The sequence below is a fragment of the Pelodiscus sinensis genome, chromosome 17 (genome assembly GCF_052426305.1).
Source record: "Pelodiscus sinensis isolate ZL-2025 chromosome 17, ASM5242630v1, whole genome shotgun sequence".
NCBI classification, from domain to species: domain Eukaryota; kingdom Metazoa; phylum Chordata; order Testudines; family Trionychidae; genus Pelodiscus; species Pelodiscus sinensis.
Genome location: NC_143068.1, coordinates 1903731 through 1931607, shown reverse-complemented (window position 1 = coordinate 1931607; position 27877 = coordinate 1903731). Strand labels below are relative to the sequence as shown.

At 45.0% G+C, this 27877-nt stretch overlaps 1 protein-coding gene across 5 annotated transcripts in view; it reads left to right on the top strand.

The window, feature by feature from the left end:
- The window catches only part of TOX2 (TOX high mobility group box family member 2), a 259379-nt gene that overhangs the window by 126701 nt on the left and 104801 nt on the right, over positions 1–27877 (top strand). For all 5 annotated transcript variants that reach the window (XM_075901497.2, XM_075901498.2, XM_075901495.2 and 2 more), the window contains one exon: positions 6609–6854. In XM_075901497.2, coding sequence (XP_075757612.2) covers positions 6609–6854 — 246 coding nt within the window. The remainder of the gene's footprint in view (positions 1–6608; positions 6855–27877) is intronic.

Here is a 27877-nt window from a genome sequence, read left to right as displayed (position 1 = left end):
ATGCACTCTCACCACCTGGGGCTATCACCAGCCTTGTGTATTAAGAAAAGGCCTTAGGGGGCTGACCTTGCCCCAGGACAGGGGTTGGGGATGATGAGGCGTTGAGGCTCCCTCCTCCTACATCAATGTTTCCCAACCAGGGTTCCGTGGAACTCGGGTTCCACAGACTGTTGTCAGGGGTTCCGCGAGAAATCGTGGAATAAATAAATAAAAAAAAGTTCTTACAGTGTAAGCTGACATTATATATATATAAACAGCACTTTACAAATACATTTTCTTTACAATAATTTAGCAGTAATTGAATTGTGTTCCCTGCTGTCAACTTTTTCTGGCCAAACAAATGTTTTCATAGGTAGGGGTTCCTTGGGATATGAAAAATTATTTTAGGGGTTCCTCCATGGGAAAAAGGTTGGGAATCACTGCCCTACATGTTAGGTTGTACTCCAAGTACAGCTGGGCTAGAGCTGACCCTGACTAGTTTTTAGGATCGAGGGAGGACACATCAACCGGAAAATGAGCTAGCGAGATTGTTCCAGTAACGAGGTGTCTAGAGGAGTGTGTGCTGGGGCTTCTTTCTTGTAGCTTAAAAGCAGGCTCTCTTAGGAAGTGGAAGGGAGATTTTTAAGAGCCAGTTTGACTTATTCCTGTCAGGAATAGTTTAGGTAAGACTTAGCCCTGCAGGGGACTGGACTAGAAAACCAAGGTCCATCAACTTTTGCGTTGCCTCTGCTGTCAGGGTGGGTGGATCACCCCGTTCCCCGTGTTTCTTGTAGTTCACCAAAATACAGTCTCTGACGCTTTCTCTCATGGACTCAAGTTTGCTTCTGAATGTAATTTCACAGAGCAAATATTTGCCTGCAGTAATGCTGAAAATCTCCCCTTCTAACTGTGAATATTATCCTCTGAGATTGGCTGAAATGCCTGAATCCGAGCAGATAATCACAGGGAAGATGACTTAGTGGAGAGTTGGGGTCATTGGATATTCAGCATGTTTCAAAGGAGAATTGAATCCCAAGTTCACGGTCAGGTCAGGATCTTGGTAACAACACTCCTAGGGTGGGGCTGGCTAGCTGTAAACCTAGAAGAACTGCAATTTCAGCTTAATTACACTGTATGGGGGGGCACATGGACTCAGCACAGGGGAGTTTCATCAAACAACAAAACAAAAGAAATAACCTGATCGTGTCTGAATAGACATTTCCCTATCTACCCACGATCTGTGCTTCATGGTCCAGTCCATTTCCATGCCCGTATTCTTTGTAGGCATGATAGTTCTGCCTGGTTCAGTCCATCTTGTACCCAGCTCTCGGTTTAAATTCACACACAGAAAAACAGCAGGCTGGTATATCTCAATACCTTCTCCCATTGGCTCCTCTGGCTCCCTGCCAACACCCCCTAGCTACCTGAGTTTAACCCTTTAGTCACTGAATACTGGGCTCTTCAGAAAAGGCCAGCACTCTTCCTATCACAGGCCTAAACTATCCTCTAGGTGGCCTGCTAATGTACAGGGGATGGGAAACTCCAGGGTTCTCTTCTCAGCGTTTCCTGCCCATTCCTATCTGCCAGGGAGAGAACTTTGCTTCCCTCACAGCAGCACACAGACGGAGGGAGTAGTCCAGGGTCAGACCCCCTCCCCACACACACACAGAGAGCAGCTCCTTGAAGACCCTTGTGAACCTCGGGCATTCCACAGTCGCCCTCCAGCAGCTCATCTCTTTTTATGGTGCTAACAGGACTCACCCCCCGCCCACCCCAGGTTGCTGGACCTAGAGCCCCTTCCAGAAAGAGCAGTGGGCTCCACAGCGTGGAAGAGAAAGGTACCGAGTCAGCTTTCACACACGCCCCACAGCCTTGGGAGGCTGACGTACAGAAGTTCTGATGCCCCCGGAGCCCATTCACACCGCTGCCCGTTCTGTAGTGCACTTTTATTTATGCTGGTCCATAAAGTAGGCTCTACTATTGACCAGGAAGTGGAACGGCTTCTGCTCCCATTACTCACCCTGTGGCAATAACTGGGTGCTGCTGCTGTGGTGCTGCTGAAAGGCTGCTGGGGATTAGAGTGGATCCCGTGAGGGCAGGGGACCGGACTCGATGGCCTCTCGAGATCCCTTCCAGTTCTAGGATTCTATGAAGTTGCAGGTGAGCAGTGTGGTACAGTTGGGGAAAAGTGAACAGAATTCCTGGCAATATTTACACGCGTGTTGTATGGAAGGCACAGCGAGTATCTATCCCAGTGGGTTTGCCACGGTGTCCAATTCCCGTGTCAACACATTGGAGAGTCCAGAGGAGAGCAACAACAGCGACCAAAGGTTTAAACTACCTGAGCGATTGTGAAAGGTTTAAAAAAACAGGCACGTTTAGTTGAGAGAGAATAGGACTTTGAGATGTGTGTTGGGGCGGAGTGGGGTCAATCAGTCAGTTAAGGACTGTTATCATTGATGGTGATCAATGTTCCCTCTAATCTTTTCCATCCATGTGTGGAATAACGTTTGTTATGTGCACCAAGGCCTGTGCAAATGTGCACCACTAGCAGGAACAAAACCCAGCTGTGGGCGCTCTGCTAATTCCCGGCATTGGAATCTCTCCTGAGTGGCTGCACACATGCTCAGTTTACAGGGAGCTGATGGTGATCACAGGGCAAGAGGTGATGGAATTTATCCACAGCAGGAGATTTAGGCTGGATATCAGGGAAGGCTCTCTAAAGACAGGGCAGCTCTGGGACAGGCTTCAGAGAGAGGTGGTAGGATCCCCATCGCTAGAGGGTTTTAAGAGCGGGAGGGGGACACACCTGTCCAGGGATGGTCCAGGCCTGCTTGGCTCCTCCTCAGCACAGTGGGCAGGACTTGACTTCTCCCAGCCTGGCCTTCCTTGGATTCAACGAGAGAGGGATATGATCTCACCAGGGATCTGTGGCTCTGCTTCCTGGTGGCAGCACATGCAGTGGTATCTGGGCCAAAGCAGAATGAGTGCATGGGGTCCTGGCGTCCCTGGCGTGCCGTGGTGGGGACAGCACGTGGTACCTGCTGGCAGGATGGCCAAGAGGTGGCCACAGCTTGAATTCCGCCAGAATCCTTTCAACAGCTGCTCTCATTTCTCAGCCCCTCGTCGTTTTGAAAGTCACAGTCAGGCTCCAGCTTGAGAGTCACAAGCTAGCCAGGCTGGGGGGGCTTGGTCTTTGAAACCACCGAGGTGCCATCTGCAAACACGGCTCACCAGAAGGTGGGAAGCCCTGTCCTTCCACGTTCGCAGCATCAGTGACCAACTGAGTTTCACTCCGGTGACATCTTTCAGTCCCTGACGAGATGAGTGGGCTTGAACTCAGATTAGAGGAGAAGTTTGTGTGAGTAAATAATTAAAATGTAACATTTAAACTTCAACTTTAACATCGTGTATCTTATTTAAAATATAACCTCGTGTACAGCATAATTTAATCTAAAATAACATTAGAATGTCAAATACGTTGTATAACACACTTCCTGAGGAAACTGAGCTGGCTGTTACTGAGACAGGAGTTTTAGAGGGCAGCATTTCTTCAGTTGTGACAGACCACTGCTTGTGCTCTGGGATTCAGCCCTTCCCAACCTGTGAAAGTAAAGAGTGTGTATTACAATACAGCATCATAATGCGTTCCACCTATGTACAGTATCTAGCTACTTATCTTTCAAGCCGTCTACATAAAGCATGTGTAGAGCAAACATTGGCTTGGAAAATGTGCTTAGCTGATACGGTGCCAATGGTTGTGGGCATGAAGTCTGATTATGTTGATTGGATATTGTCTAACCTGATTCTGATTGTGTGCTGCTTTGATCCTGATTTTGATATGTTGCGTAATACTGTTGTGATGTGGAAAGCTTTGTGGTTCTGACCGTTCTGATTTTCTACGCTAAATAGACGTGAGGAGACAGAAAGGTGCAGAAAGTGTGAACAGGGATGACAGGTTTTCTATACTCCCAACAAAACCTCCTCAAAGCCTCTCTGCAGAAACACAAGAAACATATGTTTGTGAAGAGAGCTTAGGGAAACTTGGAGTGGAATTTACATAATTTAGTTAAGTACAGCAAAGCCACTTGCTTATATACCTGGTACCAAAATAACCCAGCGGGCAGAAGTTTGCTGTGCAATAGTTTATTCAAATCCCTCTCCCGATGCCATGGAATAAAATCTTCTAAAATATCTGGGGAAGAATCAGTGCACATCAAACTGTGGATCCCAAATGAGAACTAACTACCGGACCTATTACATGGAATCCATCGGCCTTAGACCCTTTTATTAGGGTTACCAGGTGTCCAGTATTGAACCGGACTGCCCGGTATTTTCACCTTCCATCTGGGAAAAAAAATTCAGAATATACTGCTCATCTAAAATGTCCGGTATTTTCTGTGTTTCCCAAGGCAACTGCATTTCGGCCCTGGTTTTTTTTGCTCAACACAATTTTTTCCCTGCGTGGTGTTTTTGTTTGTTTGTTTGTTTTTGTTTTTTTTAGGGGTTTTTTTGTTTGGTATTTTTTGTGAAACCATCTGGCAACCCTACCTTTTATGTGCAGCCCCTTCCAATGGGATCTCTGAGCTAGACAAGTTGACTGCAAGAACAAGGGAACTGGAATCTCCACTTAACTGCAACTGTGTTGATCCTAATGCACAGCAGCTTAGACGTGGAGCCTCCATTTCTTGTGAAGTCAGTGGGCATTTGGGGTGCATGTACGTCACGGGATTGGCCCCACAACAAGGGTTCCTATCACTATCTCTGTTGCAGTGGTGTCCAGTGAGCACCAGAGGGGAGACATGAAAGAAAGGGAGGATCTCCTTTAGCTAAAGATATTGTACATTTTTAGTTTGGGCAGAATGACGAAGGGGGGGGTGTGCTATGCAGCGTGTTTCCCTCCATCTGATGCACTCTCCGACCAGTGTTTAATGAAATTTCAAACTGCCTCTTCTTCTCTTGCTCTCTGCTGCCTTTCATAACGACTTTAGAATTCAAGTTGCATAAATCTGTTACTGTATTATTTTTAAACTGGGGTGATGGAAGGTGAGGATTTGTGTGTGAGTTTGGGGGCAATGGCTTAATAGTATACAGTGTTTAACTGTTTTTGCACACATGGATTGCTGGTTTTAATTATTCAATGAAAATCCAACCATGAAACTAAGTGATCTTCAAAACTTAACTTAAAATCCATGTTTATAACACTAGGAATAACCAGGATTTCATATGCCATAGTGACATTGACTAGGTTTTGGGTAAGCTTTCTCTTTAAAATAGAAACTATTATAATGTTCTTCCATGCCATAATTAACAATCTTATTGGAAGAGTCACTTTTATTTTAAATTTACTGTAGATCTAGTATGTTTTGTCTCAGAAGAATTACATGGGCGCAATTCCAGATTAATTTTTAACACAGGTCAGGGAAATTTTTGTAATAAATCCCGCCAAACTGGAATTGATTGTGATAAAACTGTCTTGATATTTGTGTTCAAGGTAGTATCATTGGGAAAAGATCTAGTGGTGTGATGTTTTTATTCTTAAAAAGCTTTGCACAGTAAATATGGGGAGGTGTCCATGTGGAGGACAGCCAAATGAGACTCATTTTCAAAACCAAACCAACCATGCCCCAGCCACATTTCTGACTTGGTCACTCAACTGGTACATAACTGCTGGATCTTTCTCAGGAGCCTACAGAAATTTGGTCCTTAGGTGCGACTGACTTCTCATGGGGGTAGAGTGCTTAATTCCCCAAAGTCCCTTTGAAAATCCAAGTCATAAATATTGCACACTTATTTGTGTGTCCAAAGTCAGAAATGCAGCCATGTATGGATAGCTACCAGATTTATGCCTGCTTGCTTAGGGCACATCTACACTAGGAAACTATTCCGAAATAACTAAAATCAATTTAATAACTCCTGAAATAACAAAATTGAACTAGTGTGTCCCCACTACGGGGGAGCCTCGAAATTAGTCTGAGGCTGGCTCCGTTAATGTGGTCGCGCTACCTCGACTTAGAGCCCCAGGAAGCACTGGGGAGGAATTACTTCGGATTACTCTGGAGAGTTGCTATTTTGAAATAGCCGCACCAGACCATCCACACTACCATTATTTTGAAATAACTATTTTGAAATTAGCGTTATTCCCCAAGGAAAGCGGTACAGATTTCGAAATAATGGGCTTGTTAGTGTAGACGCTCCACATATTAATTCGACCTAAGAGGGGTTATTTAAAATAGCTCCCTACTGTAGGCCAGGCCTTAGAGCCCCATTTGCAGATTGGGTTCTTTGGGTCATATCTTGACATCGATCCATTCATGGAATTTTCCATGGAGGTAGATGAGAGTTCTACAGAGCAGAATGGGTAGACAGGGTATACATTACTAATAGAAACTGAGGCTTGGGCCTCAGTTTCCATTTGATTTGGGCTGATCTAGATATTAACTACAGCATGCTGTTTATGTCCAAGACTGAGAATTGTCTTTAGCAATTACTGTATTATCTGGTTGTGGGTTTCTTTTTGTTGGTGGTGATGGTGGTGGTGGGTTTTTTTTTCATCACAACGCTGTTGTTTTCTTTTGCTGAAGTAACAAGTGAGTAACACATTGAAAAAGGCCCTTTTACTATTTCAGACGTATAATGGTCAGAGTGAGACTAATGAAGACTATGAAATCCCTCCTATAACTCCTCCTAACCTCCCGGAGCCCTCTCTCCTTCACTTGGTGGACCATGAAACTGGGTATCATTCACTGTGCCACAGCCTCCCTCCAAATAGCCTGATACCAGCATATTCCTATCAGAACATGGACCTTCCAGCCATCATGGTGTCTAATATGCTGAGTCAGGATGGTCATCTTCTCTCCAGCCAGCTACCTACGGTGAGTAAAACTTTCTCCTTTATCACATCCTGTTTGATTCGATCCAGTCCACTGTGTGTCCTTGTGAATTTAGGATATTCATGAACAAAAATCCAGCTAAGGTTTGAATAAACGCAATTAACACTTAGCTGCCATCAGTTGCACTGGGAGCGTATTTCAATGAAGTCATTTGCATAGCCATGACCATGGTCATGAATGAAGCTTTTCAGCATCATTTTATATTTTAAATGATGTGCCTTTTAGACTCTGTTAATAAACTAATTGTGTACTAATAATTACCTAAGGGGTGATTTTGAGCTTTGCTCTTGCTGCATAATGTCATGCGCATTGATTTTTCTCTTTTGGGAGGGAAGTACGCACGCTTTATTTTTCCAGCATTTTTTGGTTGGATCACCACAGCATCGCATCCAAAAAAAATCCCAGGCCACTTCCACGTTGATGGTCTTTTGAATAATAAATATACCTCTGTGTTCCTTGCAAGTGCTGTAAAATGGGCACAGTCTGCACACTGGCCCATTTAGTGAAAGAAATGAACCTACTCCATGCCCTCACAAAGTCAGGATCGGTTACCAGTCCTGCCACGCCTTAAAGTTGGCAGTCCTAAAATGTCTTTTGGGTTACTCTAGGACAAGGCAGTTTCTTCAGGAGTTGAATGTTAACCTGTTGCATAAAGAACTAGCACAGGGCAAATTAGTGAAAAATTACAAATGGAGGTCTGAGGGGAGAAATGGGTTATTTAATCCAGTGTCATGATGAATTCATCTTAGAGCCAGCTATGTTGTGTTGTAAGCTTTTGTCTTGATTTCATCAGCTATACTGATTTTACGATGAAGTCATTTAATAATATTTTCCCTTTTAGCCTATTTAACTACGTTGTAGGTTTTCTATGTTGTTTGCTTTTAAGATCATTGATTTCCATGGGTGTCACAGGACTGCATCAATATCAGACAGAGCTTTTTTTTTTGCTTTTTTTTTTTAATTAACATGCCTGCATCTCCACAACCATCCTAGTTAAAGAGCATTTGCTTTTCCTTGCATGGGTAGATAGGGGTGTGAAAGGTAATAGTTTTCACAGGAGATATTATCACTTTCTCTAGGAATGTAACAAAGCTCCAAAATCCTCAGCATGTCTGCACTTTTTTTTTTTTGGTTAAAGTTTGTGTGTTTAAAAAAAAATTGATTGAGCATGATACTGAAAGCAGACATCTTTCTATGAAATTAAATATTATATTGGGCTCCACTTTAGCTTTTAGGTTCTTAGTTGATTAAATTATTCATTTCTGAGACAAAGAGAGTCAATTTTGTTTGAAAGATGTTTTTCCCTAGTTTAATTTAAAGCACAGACCCTACTTCTGGCCCCTATTTTCATAACATGATAATTTTATCGTGTGTTGATTGTCTCATTTTTGAGAGGTGATATTGCACTGATAAATCAGTTTTTAAAATACCCAAAGAAACAAGAATAGTGGGATTTATTAAGCAGCTTTTGAACGTCTGAAATAATTTATTTTGGAGAAGTCCTTGGGAAATGTTCTCTTTCTCATTTTATGGTTCTGTTTTACAAATGCAGCATCTTGACAGTAAATCAGGACTGAGCTAGGGAAGATAAGAAGGGGGCTTAGTGTGCTGAAAACAGATAATAGAGAGGTTAAGAGTTGTTTCCCCCTTACCACTAAAATTAAAAATCCAGGGAATCCTCAAATTTCTAGCTGATAGTGAATTGGAAGGGTTTAGTTTTAAACCAAAGCCTTTGGGAAATATATCTCCAAAGGTCCTGGCAATAACGAGGTAGCTCCATCAGTGAACTGTGTTGTAATTTTTATCCAAATTAAATCCTTTCTTTCCCACCTTTCAAACACTTTTCCTTGGCTATCAAACTTTGTGTTATAGGGTTACATCCTCACCCCTTTTCCCCTCAAATTCTGCCTTTGGATGGACAGACCGGGATCCCATTGACTCCAACGAGTGCATATGACAATATATTGTTTGTCGCTATGTGCCTGGGTAATCCTGATTAGCATTGTTCGGAGCTGTACATGCACATGAGGGAACAATAAAATCCCAGATGTGGAGCAGATTTTTAAATGTTATCATTAATACCTTCTGCCCGCATGCCCATCAAGTCATTCTCCCCTTGATAATGGTCTAATGAAGTAGACGATTCTTCAGGCATTGCTTGGGTGACATTGCAGGACATCTGAGGTGCTGTGAGCCTCCATGAACATCACCCATATTTCAGGAAAAATTCAGTCGTAGGAGGAACATGTTTGCTGATCAGCAGTAACAAAGCATGAATTGTGTCACCGGGTAGCGATGGGGGCATCAGCCACATAGGAAGGAGACTTGGGTTTGAGAGTTCAGCAGGAAACCTGATGAGATTAGGTCTTTGTTCCGAGACCTAGATGACTAATCCAAATGTTAAGACCATGAATACACCTTCTATGGGCTTTGCCTTGCAATAGTCTCTACAGATTTTTGCATACACAGCTGTTTCCTATTTTTGCTGCCATTTCTTTTATTTCTGAAGTAAGAATATTTTGAATGAAAGCATAAAATTGTAATTGCGAAAAGCTTGGGATGCAAATATTGGTTAGAATTTATGTCCAACCGCTCAGATTTTTTTTCATCTGCTCGAATGAAAAATCTAGGAGTACTAAACTGACATGACCTTGCCATTACGGAGAGCAATGGGAAATGCTATTTACTCTGTGCTCAGACATTAATTGGGAATCAGGGTAAGGAATGTTTTGCAATCCGGTAGTGTCTCCTATTCAGGGATCTGATAACTAACCCTTTCCAGCCATTTTGTTGAGCCACACAATACCTCTGAGGTGTAGGAAATTGCTATACCCATTTTACAGAAAAGAGCACTGCAAAATGACATAGCTTGTTAAAATTCCCACATTGAGTAATTAAAGAGGCAGAAATAGAACCTGGTTCTCCTCACAAGGAGGAGGGAGAAATACTTTTCTCTTTTACACCTGAGGATAGAAGAAGATGCAATGGGCTTAAACTGTAGCCAGAGAGGTTTAGGTTGAACATTAGGAAACACACCTGCCCTGCAAGTATCTACCTCTCCTGCTAGCGTAGTGTCATCCGCAAACTTGCTGAGGGTGCAATCCATCCATTCATCCAGGTCATTAATAAAGATGTAGCACAAAACTGGCCCTAGAACCAATCATTGGGGCACTCCACTAGAAACTGACCGCCAACCTGACATTGAGCTGTTGATCATTATCAGTTGGGCCCAACAATCTAGTCAGCTTTCTATCCACCTTACGATCCATTTTTCCAATCCATATTCCTTAACTTGCTGGCAAGATTGTGGGAGACCGTATCAAAAGCTTTGCTAAAGTCAAGGTCTATCACATCCACTGACTTCCCCTTGTCGACAGAGCCAGTTACCTCATCATAGAAGCTAATCAGGTTGGTCAAGCATGACTTGCCGTTCGTGAATCCATGTTGACTATTCCTAATCACTTTCCCCTCTTCCAAGTGCTTCAAAATGGATTCCTTGATGATCCCCTCCATGATTTTTCTGAGGACTGAGGTAAGGCTGACTGGTCTGTAGTTCCCTGGATTGTCCTTCTTCCTTTTTTAAAAGATGGGCACTACATTTGCCTTTTTTCAATCATCCGGGATCTCTCCTGATCTGCACAAGTTTTCAAAGATAATGGCCAAAGGCTCTGCAATGTCATTTGCCAACTCCCTCAGTACCCTTGGATGCATTAAATCCCGCCCCCAGGAGCAAACTGTATTTACATCATCTCAGAGGGTTGCTGTGATACTCCTTGCTTCTAAAGTTAAAGAGTGTGTCTAGATTACCAGGCTATTTCGGGATACCCTGCATCCAAGGAACGTGTCCGCTATTTCAAAATAATTTTCAAAATAACGGATGTGCTATTTCAGCATCCCTGTAAATGATGGTCCACGAGGAATAAGGGATGTCTTGAAATAGTACTTTATTTCAAAATTTGGCACTGTGTAGACATGCCAAATTTCGAAATAGCCTATTTTGAAATAAAATTGAAATAAGATACACAATTTGCGCAGCACACATTGCGTATCTTATTTCAATTTTAGAGTGAGTTTAGACGTACCCAAAGAGTGGTCCTGTGGCACCATACAGGTTAGCCAAAATATATAGAATGAATTGGAGTGGAAATCACAGAAACCAAGAGAGATACATAACAGCCTAAAAAGTCCCTATCAATTGTAGGACCGGTGTTAATCAGGCTAATTAAATGGTCTGGAGGTGTCCTATGCATAGCTTTTGGTGTGGAAATGCAGATGTTAATGGCAGGAGATACTGGCTTTGTAATGTGCCAACCAGTTAATGTCTTTATTCAAGCCCAGGATAATGGTGTCAAATCTGTAGATAAATTCCAGTTCTGCAGACTCTCTCTCTAATTGGTTAGTGAAATTCTTTTTGAGAAAAAGGACTACTTTTAAAACTCTGTTTTTTGCCACCAGAGTAAAGGGGGCAAATAAAATGAGGAAAAGTGAAGGAGAGAAAAAGGGGATAGAGTGAGTGAAAAATAAAATAAAAATGTTTTGGTGAGAAATTAAAATATTTCAAGCAAAATGAAAATTTCCCTCCCCATGCAAAAAACAGTAATTCAGAAAAATGGTGTTTTCTGAGAAAAAGAAAATTTCTGACTGGCTTCAGTGACCACAGAATTTGTGCTTGTAGTCGGTAGCTGTTGCGGCCTCTCTGTGCCCATCAGGAGTGACTGTGGTGATGAGGGATGGCAGCAGAGTCATCCTGGGCTTTGGTACGGTGGGCGAGGCCGCTGTCTGGATTGGGGTGATTCCTGAGGACAGAGCAGTGACAAGAGTGGTGTAACCCAGGTAGGAAAGAGCCGGGAGTCAGCGCAGCCCAAAGCTGAGGTAAAATGGCAGTGGTACCGAGGAGAATGGGAGCATGCGGGGTTAAAGAGCTTTTGTGAATAAATGAGTTTCCAGAAGGGATTTGGAGGAACATGTTTGACAGAAACAAAGGGTGATCAAGGTCAGAGCTGAAGAATTTCCAATGCAGCGCGAACATATTTCCATAAATATTAGATAGGGGTCTCAGAACGTCTGCGTCCCCCATGGTGTCAGACTGCTGAACAGGGCCTGTCGGCACTGGCTGCTCCGCTACCGGGGGGTCACTCCTGCACTGAACTTCAACCAGAGAAAACAGAACCACCACTCACCGTCCCTCCTGCTGCGCCCTCCTATGCTGCCTCAGGCCAGGGTCCCCTCTCTGCACACAGCTCTGCCCACTGGGCTCCCCAGACTGCCCAGGGGTGCACCCCAAAAGGGGAGAAATCCCAGGAGCCTACTGAGGGTCCAGAGCGCACCAGCTCCTACGCCTCACGCCCTCACAGCGGCGCTGCTGGTTGTCCTGAGCCCACTGGCAGCTCCCTCATTGGCCCGTTGGGAACGGCACCTCCCACTGTCACTTACTCAAACCCTTGGGGTCATGTTGTCTCACACCCGCTCCTAGGAGATGAATATCACAAAACTCGACATGAACAAACGTCCACTCCCGGAACCTGGCCTTGTTTCCCCATGGCCCTGGTGGCTGTGTCAGGCTGTTAGAGCACTGGAAATGCGCCATGACTGGGCCGTTCCTTCCTTGGGCCGGGGCATTGTGCGTGACTGGGTCAGGAAGGGGGTTCGAGTTGAGGTACATACCCCTGCTGAGAGCTCTGTCCCCTGCTCTCCTTTCGCACGGGTTCCACTAGGGCAGAGGCAGAACCAAAGACGACATTGTTCCTTACACTGGTGCGGAGAGTGTGGGGGTGGAGGGGCATACAACGCAATGGTAGCTATTAGCAAGTGCTGTAGCAGTATGAGCACCAGGGCCAGAAATTGAAGGTTCAAATCGAGTGGGGGGACACAGAGTTCTTAATTACAAAAAGTCTGAAAATTGTATACTCCTTTCACACACTCACTAAGGCTTGGTCTACACTACAGACCAGACTGGGTCAGACCAAAGGTTCACCCAGCCCAGTATCCTGTCTGCCGACAGTGGCCAATACCAGATGCCCCAGAGGGAGTGAACAGAACAAGTGATCCCTCTCCTGTCATCCATTTCCAGACCATGACAAACAGAAGCTAGGGACACCATTCCTACCCATCCTGGCTAATCTGTATTGGTGGACCTAACCTCCATGAATGTATCTAGTTCTTTTTTGAGCCCTGTTAAAGTCCCGGTCTTCACAACATCCTCTAGTAAGGAGTTCCACAGGTTGACTGTGTGCTGCATGAAAAAAAAACTTCCCATTGTTTTAAACTTCCTACCTATTCATTTCATTTGGTGACCCCTAGTTCTTACGTTATGGCATAATGACATTGCTTGGGTGTGAAAAGTCCACACCCACAAGTAACACAGGGTATGTCTACACTGCCACCCTAGTTCGAATTAGGGTGGTTAATGTAGGCATTCGAACTTGCAAATGAAGCCCAGGATTTAAATATCCCGGGCTTCATTTGCATGTTCCCGGGCACCACCATTTTTAAATGCCCCGTAGTTCGAACTACCTGCCTGTGGCTACATGCGGCACAGACTAGGTAGTTCGAATTAAAGCTCCTAATTCGAACTACCATTAAAGGAGGAATAACTGTCAATGTTGGCAGTGCTTGCTAAGTGCTGCACAAGCATAGCTGCAGGGCTGCACAGGTTGGCAAGCCCTTTGTCAAAAGAACATTAAGGCTGCAAAGTCAAGCAGTCTACAGTTAGACTATGCCAGATTTACAGTTGCTTATGCAGCTTTAATTCAAATGCATTAGGGCACCGTCTTTAATTATAGCCCGTGCTATTTTTTCCCCACATAACCCCCCTTCTCAGTTAGGGCACAGGATACATGCACAAAGAAGCAGGATTAAGATTTCTAACAATCGACTGCTTGGTTTGGCAGCAGCGTTCTTTTACCTTTGTGGAGGATGCGTATGAAATAGAAATAAATAAAAGTGTAATAACAATCCACCTGTAAACAATCTGCCTGCCTCTGAAAGGCAAATGGAAACTAAAAATAACCACTTCCTTTGGCTCTGCGTGTGCATGTGCACACGTGCGGATGTGTGTTTGGGGGGAGTTGAAGCCTCCCCTCTCCCTGATCAAAGCCTGGGATCATCAAAAATGCAAATGGTCGATGAGCACAGGCGGTGAGCTGTTCAGGGCGGCCCTTTGTGGGTGGAAGGTGCTTCGCACATAGCTGGGGTTGCCAGGTGTCCGGTATTGACCCAGACAGTCTGATATTTTCACCTCCCATCTGGTTAAAAATAGTCAGAAAATACCGGACACCTAAAATGTCCTAAAATGTATTTTCGGATTTTTTTCCCAGCCAGGAGGCGAAAATCCCAGGTGCTCACCGGGTTGCGCAGGGGAGGTGTCTGGCCCAGAGCAGGGAGACAAATGGCAGACGGCTGCCGGCAGCCTTTTAGGGCCAAAAAGCCTCAAAAGTATTTTTTTTAAAGGGGCCATGCTGGGTTTTTTTTTTTATTATTATTATTTTATATTTTATTTGCTCAACAACTTTGGTCTCCCCTTTTTTTCCCCTCAACAGAATTTTTTCCCCGGTGGTTTGTTTTTTTGCGGGGGAAGGTGGTATTTTTGGTTAAACCATCTGGCAACCCTATACATAGTAGGCCCTGGCCACGATCTGACTAATAAATAAGAAACAGTGTCATTAAATGAGACCATTAAAATGTCAGATGGAACTCTCCAAAGCCCTGGGACTGCGTTCCTGCATTTTCTTTTCTGATTCCCCCCCTCTTCTTCTCTCGCTCAACATGTCTTTGCTCCATCTCTCTACTATTGCTCACCCCCAGCTCCCATACCTTAGTCCCCACAGGCCCCAGTGCCCAGCCCCTTGGTTCTCCCGGGCTTTTCCTACCGCTTCTCCCACCCAAGCAATTTCTCCCCTGGGCTCCTGTCCTGCAAATGGCAAAAGCCCCAAAGTATCGTATTTCCTTCACATTGTCAGTGGGACCTGGCAGGTATAACCGTTCCCAGGATCACACCCTTGGTCATCTCTGCTGTTTCCTCAGACTGCTCTGATATGTTCACCCACTCTTTCTTCTGAGTTAGACCTGCCGATGCGTCCATACACAGCTGTCCATATTGGCCAGAGCCAGCCCCAGTGAAGTCTGTGTACTGTGTGGTTAATTATTTGTATTGCGGTAGTGTCTCCAAGCCGCAGGCATGGACTCAGTCCCCATTTTACAAGGCATTGTACAGACACAGAGCAAAGAGAGGGTCTCTGCCCAAAGGAGTCCACCCTCAGTACATCATAATTGATTTAAATGGGTTTTGGATCATTTTCCAACTCCAAAATTACTAATGTATGAGGCAAACAAGTGATAGCCATTTTCTGTTTCTCCCAGGTGTGGAAATAGTTAAACGTGTTTTTTAGCTAGGCAGATGGTATCCTTTGTTTATTGTTTATAAATATTTAAACACCAGACTACTTCAATATATTTAAATTCCTATCCCATTTTAAATAAAAATTACATGTTTAAATACGAAGTATTAAAGTATTATTTGTAGGATTTGTACAGAGGATTTAATGGAACAGTGTCATCAAGAGGGTGATCTCGTTGTGGTAGAACCTAGAGATCTCTGCTGTGGTGAGGTTTCCATCGTGTTAAGTACTGTACAAACACACTGAGGGTATGTCTACACTACCACCCTAGTTCGAACTGGGGTGGTTAATGTAGTCAATCGAAGTTGCATTTAAATCCCGGGCTTCATTTGCATCTTGCCGGGCGCCGCCATTTTTAAATCCCCGGTAGTTCGGACTCCGTGCCCGCGGCTACACGCGGCACGGAGTAGGTAGTTCGGATTAGAACTGTACCGGTAGTTTGAATTAGCCTAATTCGAACTACCTACTCTGTGCCGCGTGTAGCCGTGGGCACGGAGTCCGAACTACCGGGGATTTAAAAATGGCGGCTCCTGGCAAGATGCAAATGAAGCCTGGGATATTTAAATCCTGGGCTTTATTTGCAACTTCAATTGACTACATTAACCACCCTAGTTCAAACTAGGGTGGTAGTGTAGACATACCCTGAGAGTCTGCCCTGAAGAGCTTACAGTCTAAATGGTCCCATTTGTCTTAGAACAGAACAGGACACAAAAAATAATTAATATAGATGAGACTTGTTTGTATTTAACATATAGTATGTTGTACATCCAATTCCCATCCCTCACATTGCTACTGCCTCTATCCAACTAGTGTCCCTTGGCCTACCACTGCATCAAACCCAAAGGCTTAGATTATTAGAGATGAACAATTAAAAAGGAAATTGAACTGAGCTCCCTCTAGCTCTGGTATTCATCTCCTTTTAGGGTTTCACTCCAGCGCGAGCAAAGTTAGCATCGCTTCCGTCAGCTGTTAGGCCCTGATCCCACAATGGGCAAATATTATGGGACCACACCTTAGTCGGTTTCACTTGCCTGTTCTCCTGCACCGAAGAGGAGATGCTTGTTTGTTGAATTTTAGAAAATCTGTTCCCGTTGGAATTTTCTTTCTTTATAATTTAAAACAATATTTCTGTTGTCTTAGGTTTAGGGGGGAAGCTGGTAAACCTGGCTGCAAATTTGCTCTTATGATGGCGCTAAAAGGTAGAAAATCCTGTACGATGGTATTGGCAATAGTGGGTGTAATTCTGTCCCCCGAGAACTATGGGTCAGCTCGTGGCCTGTGGACCTCCATCCTAGACAAGATCAGGGGTGAGATCATAGCCTCTGTAGCATGGCATCCTCTCTGTGCTGGATTCAGTGCAGGGCCCTCATGGGCTGAGATGTGGAGGTCAGGGGTGATGCACAGCACTCAGAGGAAATGTCCATGCGATCAGGAGGATAATAGTGTGGGGTGCTTTCATAACTTAGGTTCATTGGAGAGTCCATTTTGTGGGTGTGCCTTCTGCAGGCCTTAAAATTGCACTTGTCCATCCAGAACTACAGTGACATCCATGGAGCCAGGATTTCACCTTTTTAACAAGAATTCGGTGTTATTCAGTGGAACTCACCCAAATAGGTAGAAATCCTTTGCAGGAGAGATGGAATGATACCAGGACCTTATGTCTTGCTTTTCCACATGGCAGCCATACAGGCCTGTTTTCCAGAGTTACGGAGTTTAGAAACACCTGTGATGCACAATCAGAAATAACTGGAGCACCGTATGCAAGTTTGTTTACCAGACATATTGTTGAGGATGGCAGCAATAAAACAGAACATGACTCCTCACAAATCAAGCTGCAAACCAAGTTAAATTCTAAATTAGCAGGGCTTGCAACACAATGAACAGCAGTAATGTCGGTGCAGTTTAATGTAGAGACAGACTTCGTCAGCCCAGGGACTGTCACCAAAGAGGTGTCTGACGAGAGTGAAAATGTACAGATTTTGACCTAAAACTATATGTGCCTCTCTGGATTTGTACCAATTTTTTACACCTTGGTTTTTAACTAATTTGTAAATTCTGCTCGTTAGTTGAAAACTAAACTGCCTACCATAAGGCCTGGCTCGAAAATAATAACACAATCACATGCGAAGCTTTCTTTGTATTAAACGAAGACCTGTTTGTAGTCCCCTGCTTGTGTTTTTCTCAGCGGCAATAAATGAAAGAAATATGTCTTTTTAAATTTTATAAAACTCAGAAAAATGGTTTTAAACAGCTTTTCTTCACCTCCTATAATTATTTATTTTCAAACAGTCCTTCAGGGTAATGTTCCGTTTTCTTATTTCACACTCCTTTTTCTCATAAATGAACCATCACTTCAATAAATCATTATGAAAACAGAGACTAACACAAACCCTGAAAGGTTGAAAGATTTATGTAACACATTTATGTTTTCCATTTTCTCATTCTGGTACTCTGCTGCTAAAGCTAAGCTAATAAAAGCTGCTATTAATATTTCTTGTTGCCTAGCAACCGCAGAGAGGGAGTAATAGCTTTAGCTAGAAAAATAGATGACCGATAAGGAAAAATTCAATTCTTTTATTATCTCAAGGGAAAATGGGCTTTTACTGGAACATTATGATGTACGAGTGCGAGGTTGAATACAAAGGATATTTTTTCAGTTGTTTTTCTATTTTTAATGAACATTATTTTGCCTTCACTAACTCTTTTATGGCATTTGCCCCACCTCCTTGTGAATTTAGTTTAGCAGCACCCACATACGTTCTTGGTAAGATTCTGTAAGCGTTTTATTTGAAGGGTCCCCCCTTTTTTTTCCTGGAGTTTATCAGTAGGTTATAAAATTTCACTCCGAGTTGGAACCTGGAAGACAAGCCTAGGGGTACGTCTAGACTACAGGCTTTTGTCGACAGAGGCTTTGTCGACAGATACTGTCGATAAAGCTTCTGTCAACAAAGAGCGTCTAGATTACATCCAGTTCTGTCAACAAAGCAAGCCTCTTTGTCGACATGAGAGTGTAGATGCAAAGGACAGTGTAGATGCAATAACGCGCTCTGTCAACAGAACTCTGTTGACAAAAGGCATTATTCCTTGTAGAATGAGGTTTACCGCCGTCGACAAGTGTAGATGCAGGTATAGTTTTGTCGACAAAAGTCCACTTTTGTCGACAAAACCCTGTAGTCTAGACACACCCTAGGAGAACGTTATTTTATACCTATTAAAAAAAACCCCTAAAAACACTTTGCTCTTTCTAGATTATAAAAAGTTGCTGACTCAGGTCTTTGCTTTGCACTCAGGTTTGGGTGGGTCTGTGCTTTTGGGGTGATGGAGCAGCAATGCTGGGGTTAGTGGTCACACCTCCATGGCAGCTGTTTATAGGTACATGGGGTGGTGTCTCACAATCAAAGAGGCACCGTATGCTTCAGCCAGCTGCAAATGAGGACAGACAGAATTTGCAGCCAAGGCCTGGGCATAGTCCTGGATTATGGCTGTGTGCTCAGCACTGGGATTGTGCCAAGGGCCTTCATGGTACCAACCAGCAACCCCTACGCAGCTGCTCCATGGGGCCCACTGGTGCTCAGAGCTGCACCTCACTGGCTTGGTCAGTAGCTGCTCTGGGGCACATTGCTCATGATCTTGGTGGCTCATCAGCTAGACCCAAGGGCAAGAAACGTCAGTGTCAGGTCTCACTAAGCGGCTCCTCCAGCAATGGAGAAATATAATTCGTAATTCAGACTGATCCGGACAAACTGGAGAAATGGTCTGAGATAAACAGGAGGAAGTTTAATAAAGACAAATGCAAAGTGCTCCACTTAGGAAGGGACAATCAGTCTCATACATACAGAATGGGCAGTGATTGTCTAGGAAGGAGTACGGCAGAAAGGGATCTAGGGGTCAGAGTGGACCACAAGTTAAACATGAGTCAACAGTCTGACACTGTTGCAAAAAACAAACATGATTCTGGGCTGCATTAACAGGTGTGTTGTGAGCAAGACACGAGAAATCATTCTTCCACTTTGCTCTGTGCTGATTAGGCCTCAGTTGGAGGATTGTGTCCAGTTCTGGGCACCATGTTTCAAGAAAGATGTGGAGAAATTGGAGAAGGTCCAGAGAGGAACAAAAATATGATTAAATGTCTAGAAAACATGAGCTGTGAAGGAAGACTGAAAGAACTGGGCTTGTTTCGTTTGGAAAGGAGAAGACTGAGAGGGGATATGATAGCAGTTTTCAAGTATCTAAACGGGTGTCACAAGGAGGAGGGAGAAAAAATGTTCTCCGTGGCCTCTGAGGATAGGACAAGAAGCAATGGGCTTAAACTGCAGCAAGGGAGGTTTAGGTTGGACATTAGGAAAAACTTCCTATGTGTCAGGGAGGTTAAACACTGGAATAAATTGCCCAGGGGGGTTGTGGAATCTCCATCTCTGGAGATATTTAAGGGCAGGTTACACAGACACCTGTCAGGGATGATCTAGATGCTGCTTGGTCCTGCCGTGAGGGAAGGGACTGGACTCGATGCCTCTTGAGGTCCCTTCCCATTCCAGTGTTCTACGGTTCTCTGATTACAGGTTCTGGACTGTGCAGGGGCACAGCGGCGTAGGCCACCCTCTTTATAATAACTTGATTCCATGGGTGAGACCTAATTTGTAAACTAGAAAGCAGCATAGCTTCAGGGAGCCTGTGGAAATGTGCGAGATACGTTACTTGGCCATTGTACAGGTTAAACCTCTCTAGTCTGGCACCCTCGGGACCTGGCCGGTGCTGAACCAGAGAATTTGCTGGACTCCGGGCAGTCAGTATTGTCTAGCAGCATCCCCTGCTTGCGGGGCTCTGAGCAGAGCTAGGCGTACATCAGAGCTAACTAACCGCGCCGAACACAGAGAGCCAGGACTGGTGGCCGTGAACAAACTTTCTGGAACTGTGGGAAGTTCAGCCATGCCCATGCTAAGTGGGCATCCAGCTCACTAACATTGTGCTGGACCAGAGGGGCTCAGCCTGTGGCAAGCTTTGCTGCAGGTGCTGAGGATGGGGGTGAGAACAAGTCGGGACCCTACCTCCCTAGGTGACGTCTCATTCCAGACAGACCAGGGACCATGCGGCACTGGCCCTTATGGCGCTGCATGTGCCCCTCACCATTTGTTCTGCAGCACACTTAGCCCTGAGTGCCCAAGCTGTTGCGTCTGGATCCTTTCGCAGTTGTGCTGTCCACGGCAGCCCTGTGGCCGTGAAAGGCTGAGTCAGCTGCAGGCGGGGGAGTGGCTTGCATAGATAAGCTTTTAGATTATCACAATAGTCTCGTCTGCCCCTAAAGTCTGTGAGTCTGGGCGCGAGATGTGCCAGTCCCACCCCAGTTGGTGCAGCCAACAGACCAGTCCCACCAGCAGTAATGGTGCCTGAGGCGTAGCTTTTACTTGGCAGTAAATGGATCTGCTGTTGGCTAAAAAATATCTTTCTGCTCTTAACTTTGCGGCACCTCTTAGCTTGCATCTCTCTGCCCTGTGCCTCAGGTGCTAGTGCTGTGTTGCTTTGGGTGGCCACTAAGCCACGCTGAAAGCCCTTGTGTTCGTCTAGTCCAAGGCCATGCCATGACCCTGCTCATCCGTACGTGGCCACCTCCTCTCCGAATCCCCTGCTTGCACACTCGGTGAGTACACGCCAGCTGCATCCAGTTGTGGGAGATGCAAGCCACTTGGGCTCTCCTGAGAAGCAGCGGCAAAGCCCCTCTTGGCTTGAGGGGGCGAAGGACTTCATTAGGCATTAGATGCCCATCAGTTCCTGGACCCAGACCCTATGGCCATGGACGAGGAAGGGCTGGGAACAAGTAACCCCGCATGCAGTTGCAAGTGCTGAATTCTAAAGATTAGCATCTCATCTGGGCGCTGGGTTTCTTGCCCCTCGCCTATTAGCACAGCTATCTGTAGCACTGTCCCTCCACTCCACAGGAGCCACTGCGGTGGCATTATTGTTATTGCAGATGCTCAATTCCTCCCGTGAAAAGCACAGGATGTGTTCAGCTGCTGGGATTTTCATATTGGGCAGAGAGTTGTTGAGAGCAAAACTCCTAGTGAGCTTTCAAAATCCCAACTCAGTGTGGTACAGTGCATCCGAACAGAGAGCCAGTCCTCCGTAGAGCTCCTCTCCAGGAGAGATCTCGATCCGCAGGACCCAAAGAGGGGAATAGCTCAGGTTTTATCTGGGCCTTCTTCCCTGGTCAGTACTTAGTTCACTTCACTCCCTACGAGCCTCGCCGCAAAGAGGGTTTTGAGGAGGGATTGGACCAATGAGAGGCCAGGGGCTTGGAGCGCCGAAGCTGGGAGGTCATTCCGTGCCTGGGGGACAATGCAGGAAGTAGCAAGGATGGGGGGGGAAGTTGGGTCTAAGTGGGGTGTCGAGGCAGGTATGGCTGACTGTGAAAAGGGGAGGGGAGATGGGAGAGAAGAGGATGTCCCAGATGCCCGTAGCAATTACAGATGCACTGCCTGGGAGATTTTCAAAAGCACAGAGGTCAACGAGGTGCACAACTGCCTTGGAAGACACAGCTCCAACTAGTGCCTTTCAGAGTTGCTCCCTTCTTACAGCCTCGCCTTGTGTGCTCAGATCTAGAAGGGGTTTAACCACAACCTCCGAAGTATTGTCCTGGGCTGCAGGGTCTGGCCAACGGGTGGCAGTTCTGATTTCCCTTTCCTAATCATGTGGTCAGGGGTAGCTAGGTGTCCACGTTACACAGGCAACACACAGTGATCCCCAGGATCTTAGAGCTGATGCAGGATTCTTGTCCGCAGCCTGTTTTGCAGCTCTTCACCAGCCATTATTATTTCAAAGGCTGAATCTTTGCAACTCGAGAGAGTCTCATCTGCTGTCTAATAGTAGGTCTCACCCTGAGGAGATTTTCTTGGACATTCAGCTGCAAGTTGCCTGTGCCTCGTTTCATCCCACATAGCATTCCTGTTTGCATTGCTCTGCGCATTTCCTGCCATTAGAAATTCGCCACAAAATATTGGTTCATTTTTTTTTAGCAATTTATAAAATATTACCAGTTTAAATGCAAACTTCTTTGGAACAATAATCAGTGCCATAAATAAGCTGTTTGTCTAACACCAGTGAGGAGGCTCATTGTGAGCAGCAGCATGTATGTATTAGTAGTGTAATTAAAATATCAATTACGCTGTGTTGACAGTTTGCCAAATAGCTGGCTTTTGTGCACAGTAAACTTAATCACTCCTAAACCTACTCACGCAGCCTGATGCAATCTTGAAGCTCGACTAGTACAAAATAACAACATCATTTGTCTAACACGGTTTCAATATTACTCTACGTAATGGTGCAACACTCCAAGTGTATATTTGGCATTGCATTTGGACAATTATCTTTTAATGTACAATTTGTATTGCTGAGAAATGTCGTGTACTCTGTAAACACCACACTGCCATAAAGCCCAAGATTTATTTTAATCATTTGTGTTTCCTGGTAGATTGATCATGCAAAGTCTACTTTGTGTGTGATGTTTGTGTCTGGTTTGAAATTTGGGATTTCACAAAAAGCAACAGTATCAATAAAACATGAGAGAAATTAAAAATGTGGCGGAAAATAAAATGTATCAGTTACTGTGGCAGAGGAGGAAGGAAAAAGTGGCTGGAAATACACCCAGTAAATATGTTTAGGGTGTATGGGTGCCAATTCTAGTCCACTGATGAATTTAAAACCCATGTGTGGTGATATCTATGAGTATTCATGTATATGCATGAATGCTTATAACTTTGCTGAACTTAAATACTTAAGGCTGAAATTTTCCATGTTGAATGTCTCCTTGGGCTGATTTTTTTTTAATTTCAGCAAGAATGGTTTAGCCATCCATCTCATAATGAGGTTAGGGGAAATGTGTTATTTATTTTCCCAATGTTACAGCTGTTTTGTTGAGTAGCTTTCATGCCTCCATACTTTGAAACAGGGGCTTGAAATTTGGAAGGGAAGTTGCCTGGGCACCAAGGACATCCCAGTGAAAATCTGCCCATATTTGGCAGTGTACAAGCCTCTAATCTCAGTTCACACCTGCTCAGAAGAGAATATGTGAGTTTGGCAGCTAAATTCCCTGAAGAATCTGCCGGTATTGAGCATGCTCCGTCCCCTCCCAGCTCCTGTGTTCCGACTGGACTGCAGACGCACCGTGCCATCGCCACACTGCATGCTCCTTCCATAGACGTTGAGTAGGTCGAGCAGGACTTGTCCTGTCGTTGCCCCACTCAGCTGTCAAGGGTGGTGGAGGAATCAGGCATTGGAGCAGAAACCAGGGGGGTTGTGTCTCTTGTGCTCTCAGTGCCCCCTGCTGGCGCGTGGATGAGAAGGAGGAGAGGGAGGAATCAGTCTGATCCAGCGCAGAACCGGGGGGTGAAGGAACAAAGAGCTGGAAGATGGTGGAGGTGAGCTGGGACCAGGGCCAAGTGGAGTGAGGGAGCTGAGACGGGCAGACGGGCAGGGCCAAAGGCACAAGGAATCTGGCGCGGGCTGGGGTCTGGCATAGAAGACTCTGTAACCACTAAAGTGCCCTCCCTTCAGAACCTGGAGTAGAACCAAGCATCCCTGAGTCTCAATGTTCCTCTGCCTTCCGCATATGCCTGCTCCCTCGTGTGGGAAGACAGCCTGCGATTACCACCCGGTACTCCGGTTACACAAGCAGCCGAGGTGCGTGGTGGGGAGCTAAATGTTCTAATCCTGCTGATGAACCACGCCCGCAGCCAGTGCGCTGCCACATGGAATTTCCCTCCCCTTCCCCCATTTCTGTAAACCTAGGAGCTTTACACCCAAAAAGCCTACGTTAAAAAAGGGTTTCGGTTGCAAAGTCAAATACGGAAAAGGTGCCAATTGCCGGCTTTTAAGGTTGCCCATCCCATTTTAATTCTGCCCCATTGTACCTATGCACCATGGTGCACTCGGTCTGTCATTGCACCATCACTTACCATTGTAATTAAAGTCCATATCATAGTATCCTCCATCAAAGATGGCCATGTTGTAGTGGTACCTCGCTAAAGATTTACAGCTTCCCGAAGTTGCATACTCTATATTTTGACTGTAACCTCTTTGGGAATAATAAATAATAGTGGCAGTGGTTTGCAATGTTTTCAAAGGCTTAGACTATAAAAGGGAGGCTTATCGGAGGCCAAAAGACGTTTCTCAAGGAGTATTTCGTTTGTTTCAATTAGGGGATCCCTTGGGCTGCATTAGTGATTTCCAGATGACAATAATCCGAAAGGCCATGAGTCTGAGCGTTATACTGTAGCCCATTTCAACTCACTATATGCCATTTGTGTGGCGAGGAGGAGGGTATTGGTACAATTGTGCAGTGTGGAATAAAGTGTCTATTGCCACTTGCTTGGCACAGCTGGTTTTCCCTGATTGCCTGGCACTCCCACTCTATCCTACGTATTTTGTTTGTTGTCTTTGGTTTTTATGCCACTCTCTCCCCTTTGTACATTAGTTACCCTGGAAATGATGTTATTTTTTTAGGGGGAGCATGTCCAAATGCCCTATAAAAGTCATATAAGTAATGGTTTTAATTTGGATTATGCCCTCATCTATGTATAAAGATAGTTCTCATGTTCCCGTATGTGTTTGCACACTGTTGTACTAGTAACTCAACATAAAATCTATTTTAAGTGCAGTGGGCAGTTGGAATAGAATAATTTGTATTAACTTCAAACAGCATAATCTCACAGACCCAGAAAGAGCTGTGCTTTTATAAACAACCCCCCAGTGTAACTGTGGGTAGTCTTTGATGGCACCGCTAACATTCTTGAAAATCTGCTCTGCAAACTTGGTGCAGTTGATCTTAATTATTTCATCTGAAAATTATTTCTCTCCTTTCTCACAATTGCCTCCTCTTTAGCATCTTATCAAGCTGGACTGTTCACAATATTTACTCATCATTCCTGAAGATGGTCTGGGCTTACATGCCAAAAAGCAGAGCTAAAAACTACTTTGAGACTTGTTTCTAATCACAATCTATGTTGTGTTAAATTGCTTCCTTCCAGCCTCCTTTATGCAGGTTTCATTAGTAATGAACAAATGTTCTTGCAGTAGTTTGTTTATACAGTATAAGAAATCACAGCCTGTGCACCATCCCTACAGTTGAATTGCTAAGATATACTGTAGGCGAAAGAACACAAAGGAATGGAAAATTCCATGGCTTTTGTTTCAGACATAGGGGTTAGGATGACTTACAGTGAGGTAGGTGTATGCACATTGAAAATGTCTCTTTTTTTCATTTAAATCTGAACCATTTTTAGAAGCAAATAACAGAAAGTGCTTACAATAAAAATAATAGCCTGTAAAAGGCTTTGTTATGCAATGAGCAGATCAGCCACTCTGCAAATGCTCCTGGTGAACTGAGAAATATTGTAAGATGGGGATGTAAGATTTTTTTTCTTAGCTGGTAAAAATAAAGGGCCAAATCCTCACTTCCTTACTCTGTGTTATCCTGTCCATGGACTCAGTGGGGGTTACTCTCATTGTGGAAAGAGTAAACAGTCAATAAGAACTTTGGGATTTGGCCCACTGAAAATATTGATCAAAAGTCAGATTTCTCCTTTTGTGGGTGCAGTATGAGTCCCTGAAATCTGTGCCTGCATTTTGCATCTCCAGTTAAGTTGTGGATGCCAGCTATTGGTCAGCAGATGGAAAATTTTCCAGCCTCAGTTGGGAGGCCAGTCCTCCACCTCCCCAGAGTATACAGTGCCTGACTCTCCTGATTTGTGCCACAGAGGTACAGATGGAAATGGTTTAAATCTGGGTGGATCAGAAAAATCTTTTAGAATCCTGCTTGAGTCCTGCCACTGTGAACAAACAAACAAAACAGGACGGCATTCAGTGTCAAGAGAAATTAGGATGATTGCTACAGATACGGCTCATCACTTAGAGAGAAATGTTTCCTTACCATCTGATGCATGGCAGGAAGCCAGCTGGTAACGTTATGGATCCGCATGTTTCACTCTGGCTCTGTTGGTTATAAAGCTTCCCATCATGCTGTATCTCGCTATTATATTTGTCCCTCAGCTCTACAGCATCCCATTACTAACCTTCTGCTTACACCATGGAAATTGTTTGGTTTCTCAGAACTGGCTTGCAGGGAAGGGGGAATTGTATTGCTGCAGCTCTTCAACAGCCGGAAAAACAGCCAGTGCCGCACTTCTCGCCAACCGCACGCTGCAGCGGGTGTTTCTCGTTGTAAAGTGAGATGCACTCATCATCCGTTCCAGCCCTTCGCTTGCGGCCCTCTGCGGCAGCCAGGGATGCAACCTCCGAATGCTGGATGGGGACAAGTGAAGGGGAAGTAGGGTTGTTGCCTCTCTATCCCTCGGCCTTTCCTTCTGGAATTGCTGAAGCCAACTATAGAGGCCACATGGTAGGGGTTTAAAGGGCAGGAGCGGCGCCCGAGCACTGGACCCTTTAACTCACCACCGGAGGTGCGCTGCAGCTGGCGCTCAGGGCTGGCCGCTCCGGCTCCGCCGCTTCTGCCCGAGGCCCCGCCCCTTGTGGGAGCACAGAGCTGGGGCCTCCCATACAGACCCTGTCCAGGGGCCCGCAGAGGCTGTCGGTGCGCCTGTCCACATCAATTCATACCTTGTTAGAGCCATTCAGTAATGCTTTGATCTCATGCATTTGCCCTACATCCTTGTGAGATCAGGTGTCTGAGTCAATTGTTCTGCAATTGTCTCTACGTAGTTGCACTGACCAAGGTTGTATGTGTAATTTTCCCCCTCCATCCAAGCCCTAACTCCTCCTATTCTTGTCTTTTGAGGGGGGCGAGGAGAAGAAAATGTGGGTGCATTTCCAGATTAAACCTTTTAGCATTAATAACTATCTATTGCTATGCAAATTTTCTGTGTCTTATCAGTGTTTTATCTCATGCAAAGAGGTTGATCACAGCACTCGTTTTCAGTCTATATTAGTGACAACCAATTAGGATGTTTCATACACTGTAACCTGATTTTCAGAGTTGCAGTTCTGTGTTGGTCCCCTGAAAGGCTGGGCCGCTAATACGATGCAAGTTTCGTTTTCTGGTAGTGGAGAGCGACCGTCGCTGCCTTTGCCAGTCCACCTGCTGAATTCTAGAATGCTTCTGCTCAGCATTGGAACCTGCCCTGTGTGGCTCTTAGGTCTTCTCTGCTAGATCTTTCAATGGTGTTTCCCCAGCCCTGTCTGTCCTGGATTCTCTCTTTGATCACTTCATCGGTGTAGGTCTTAATGGTAGAGCCCTGCACGGATACAAAAATTTAGATCTGCATCCAATCTGCAAAGATGGCAGTTTGCGTACCCTTAGTTGTCCAGCAAGTGTTCATCTGGGACAGAAGGTTGGTCACCGACCTGCCGTCAAACCACTTTCCTTTGCAAGAAGAGTGCAGTTTGGCTTTGCAGTAGTGTAGAACTGAGCCGGGTCCGTGTTTGGCTGACCAAAGGCCTACAGAATAGTCTTGGAGGGGAGGGGGAACGGGCTAACAGTGACTTCCCAGGACAAATTTGGCCCTTATGTAGCCAGCACAACCCAGCAAAACTCAGAGGGTTGTCCCCAGGTCATTGAAACTCAGGTGTGAGCCCTTGCCAATTGCTGTGGTTCTACAGCAAGCA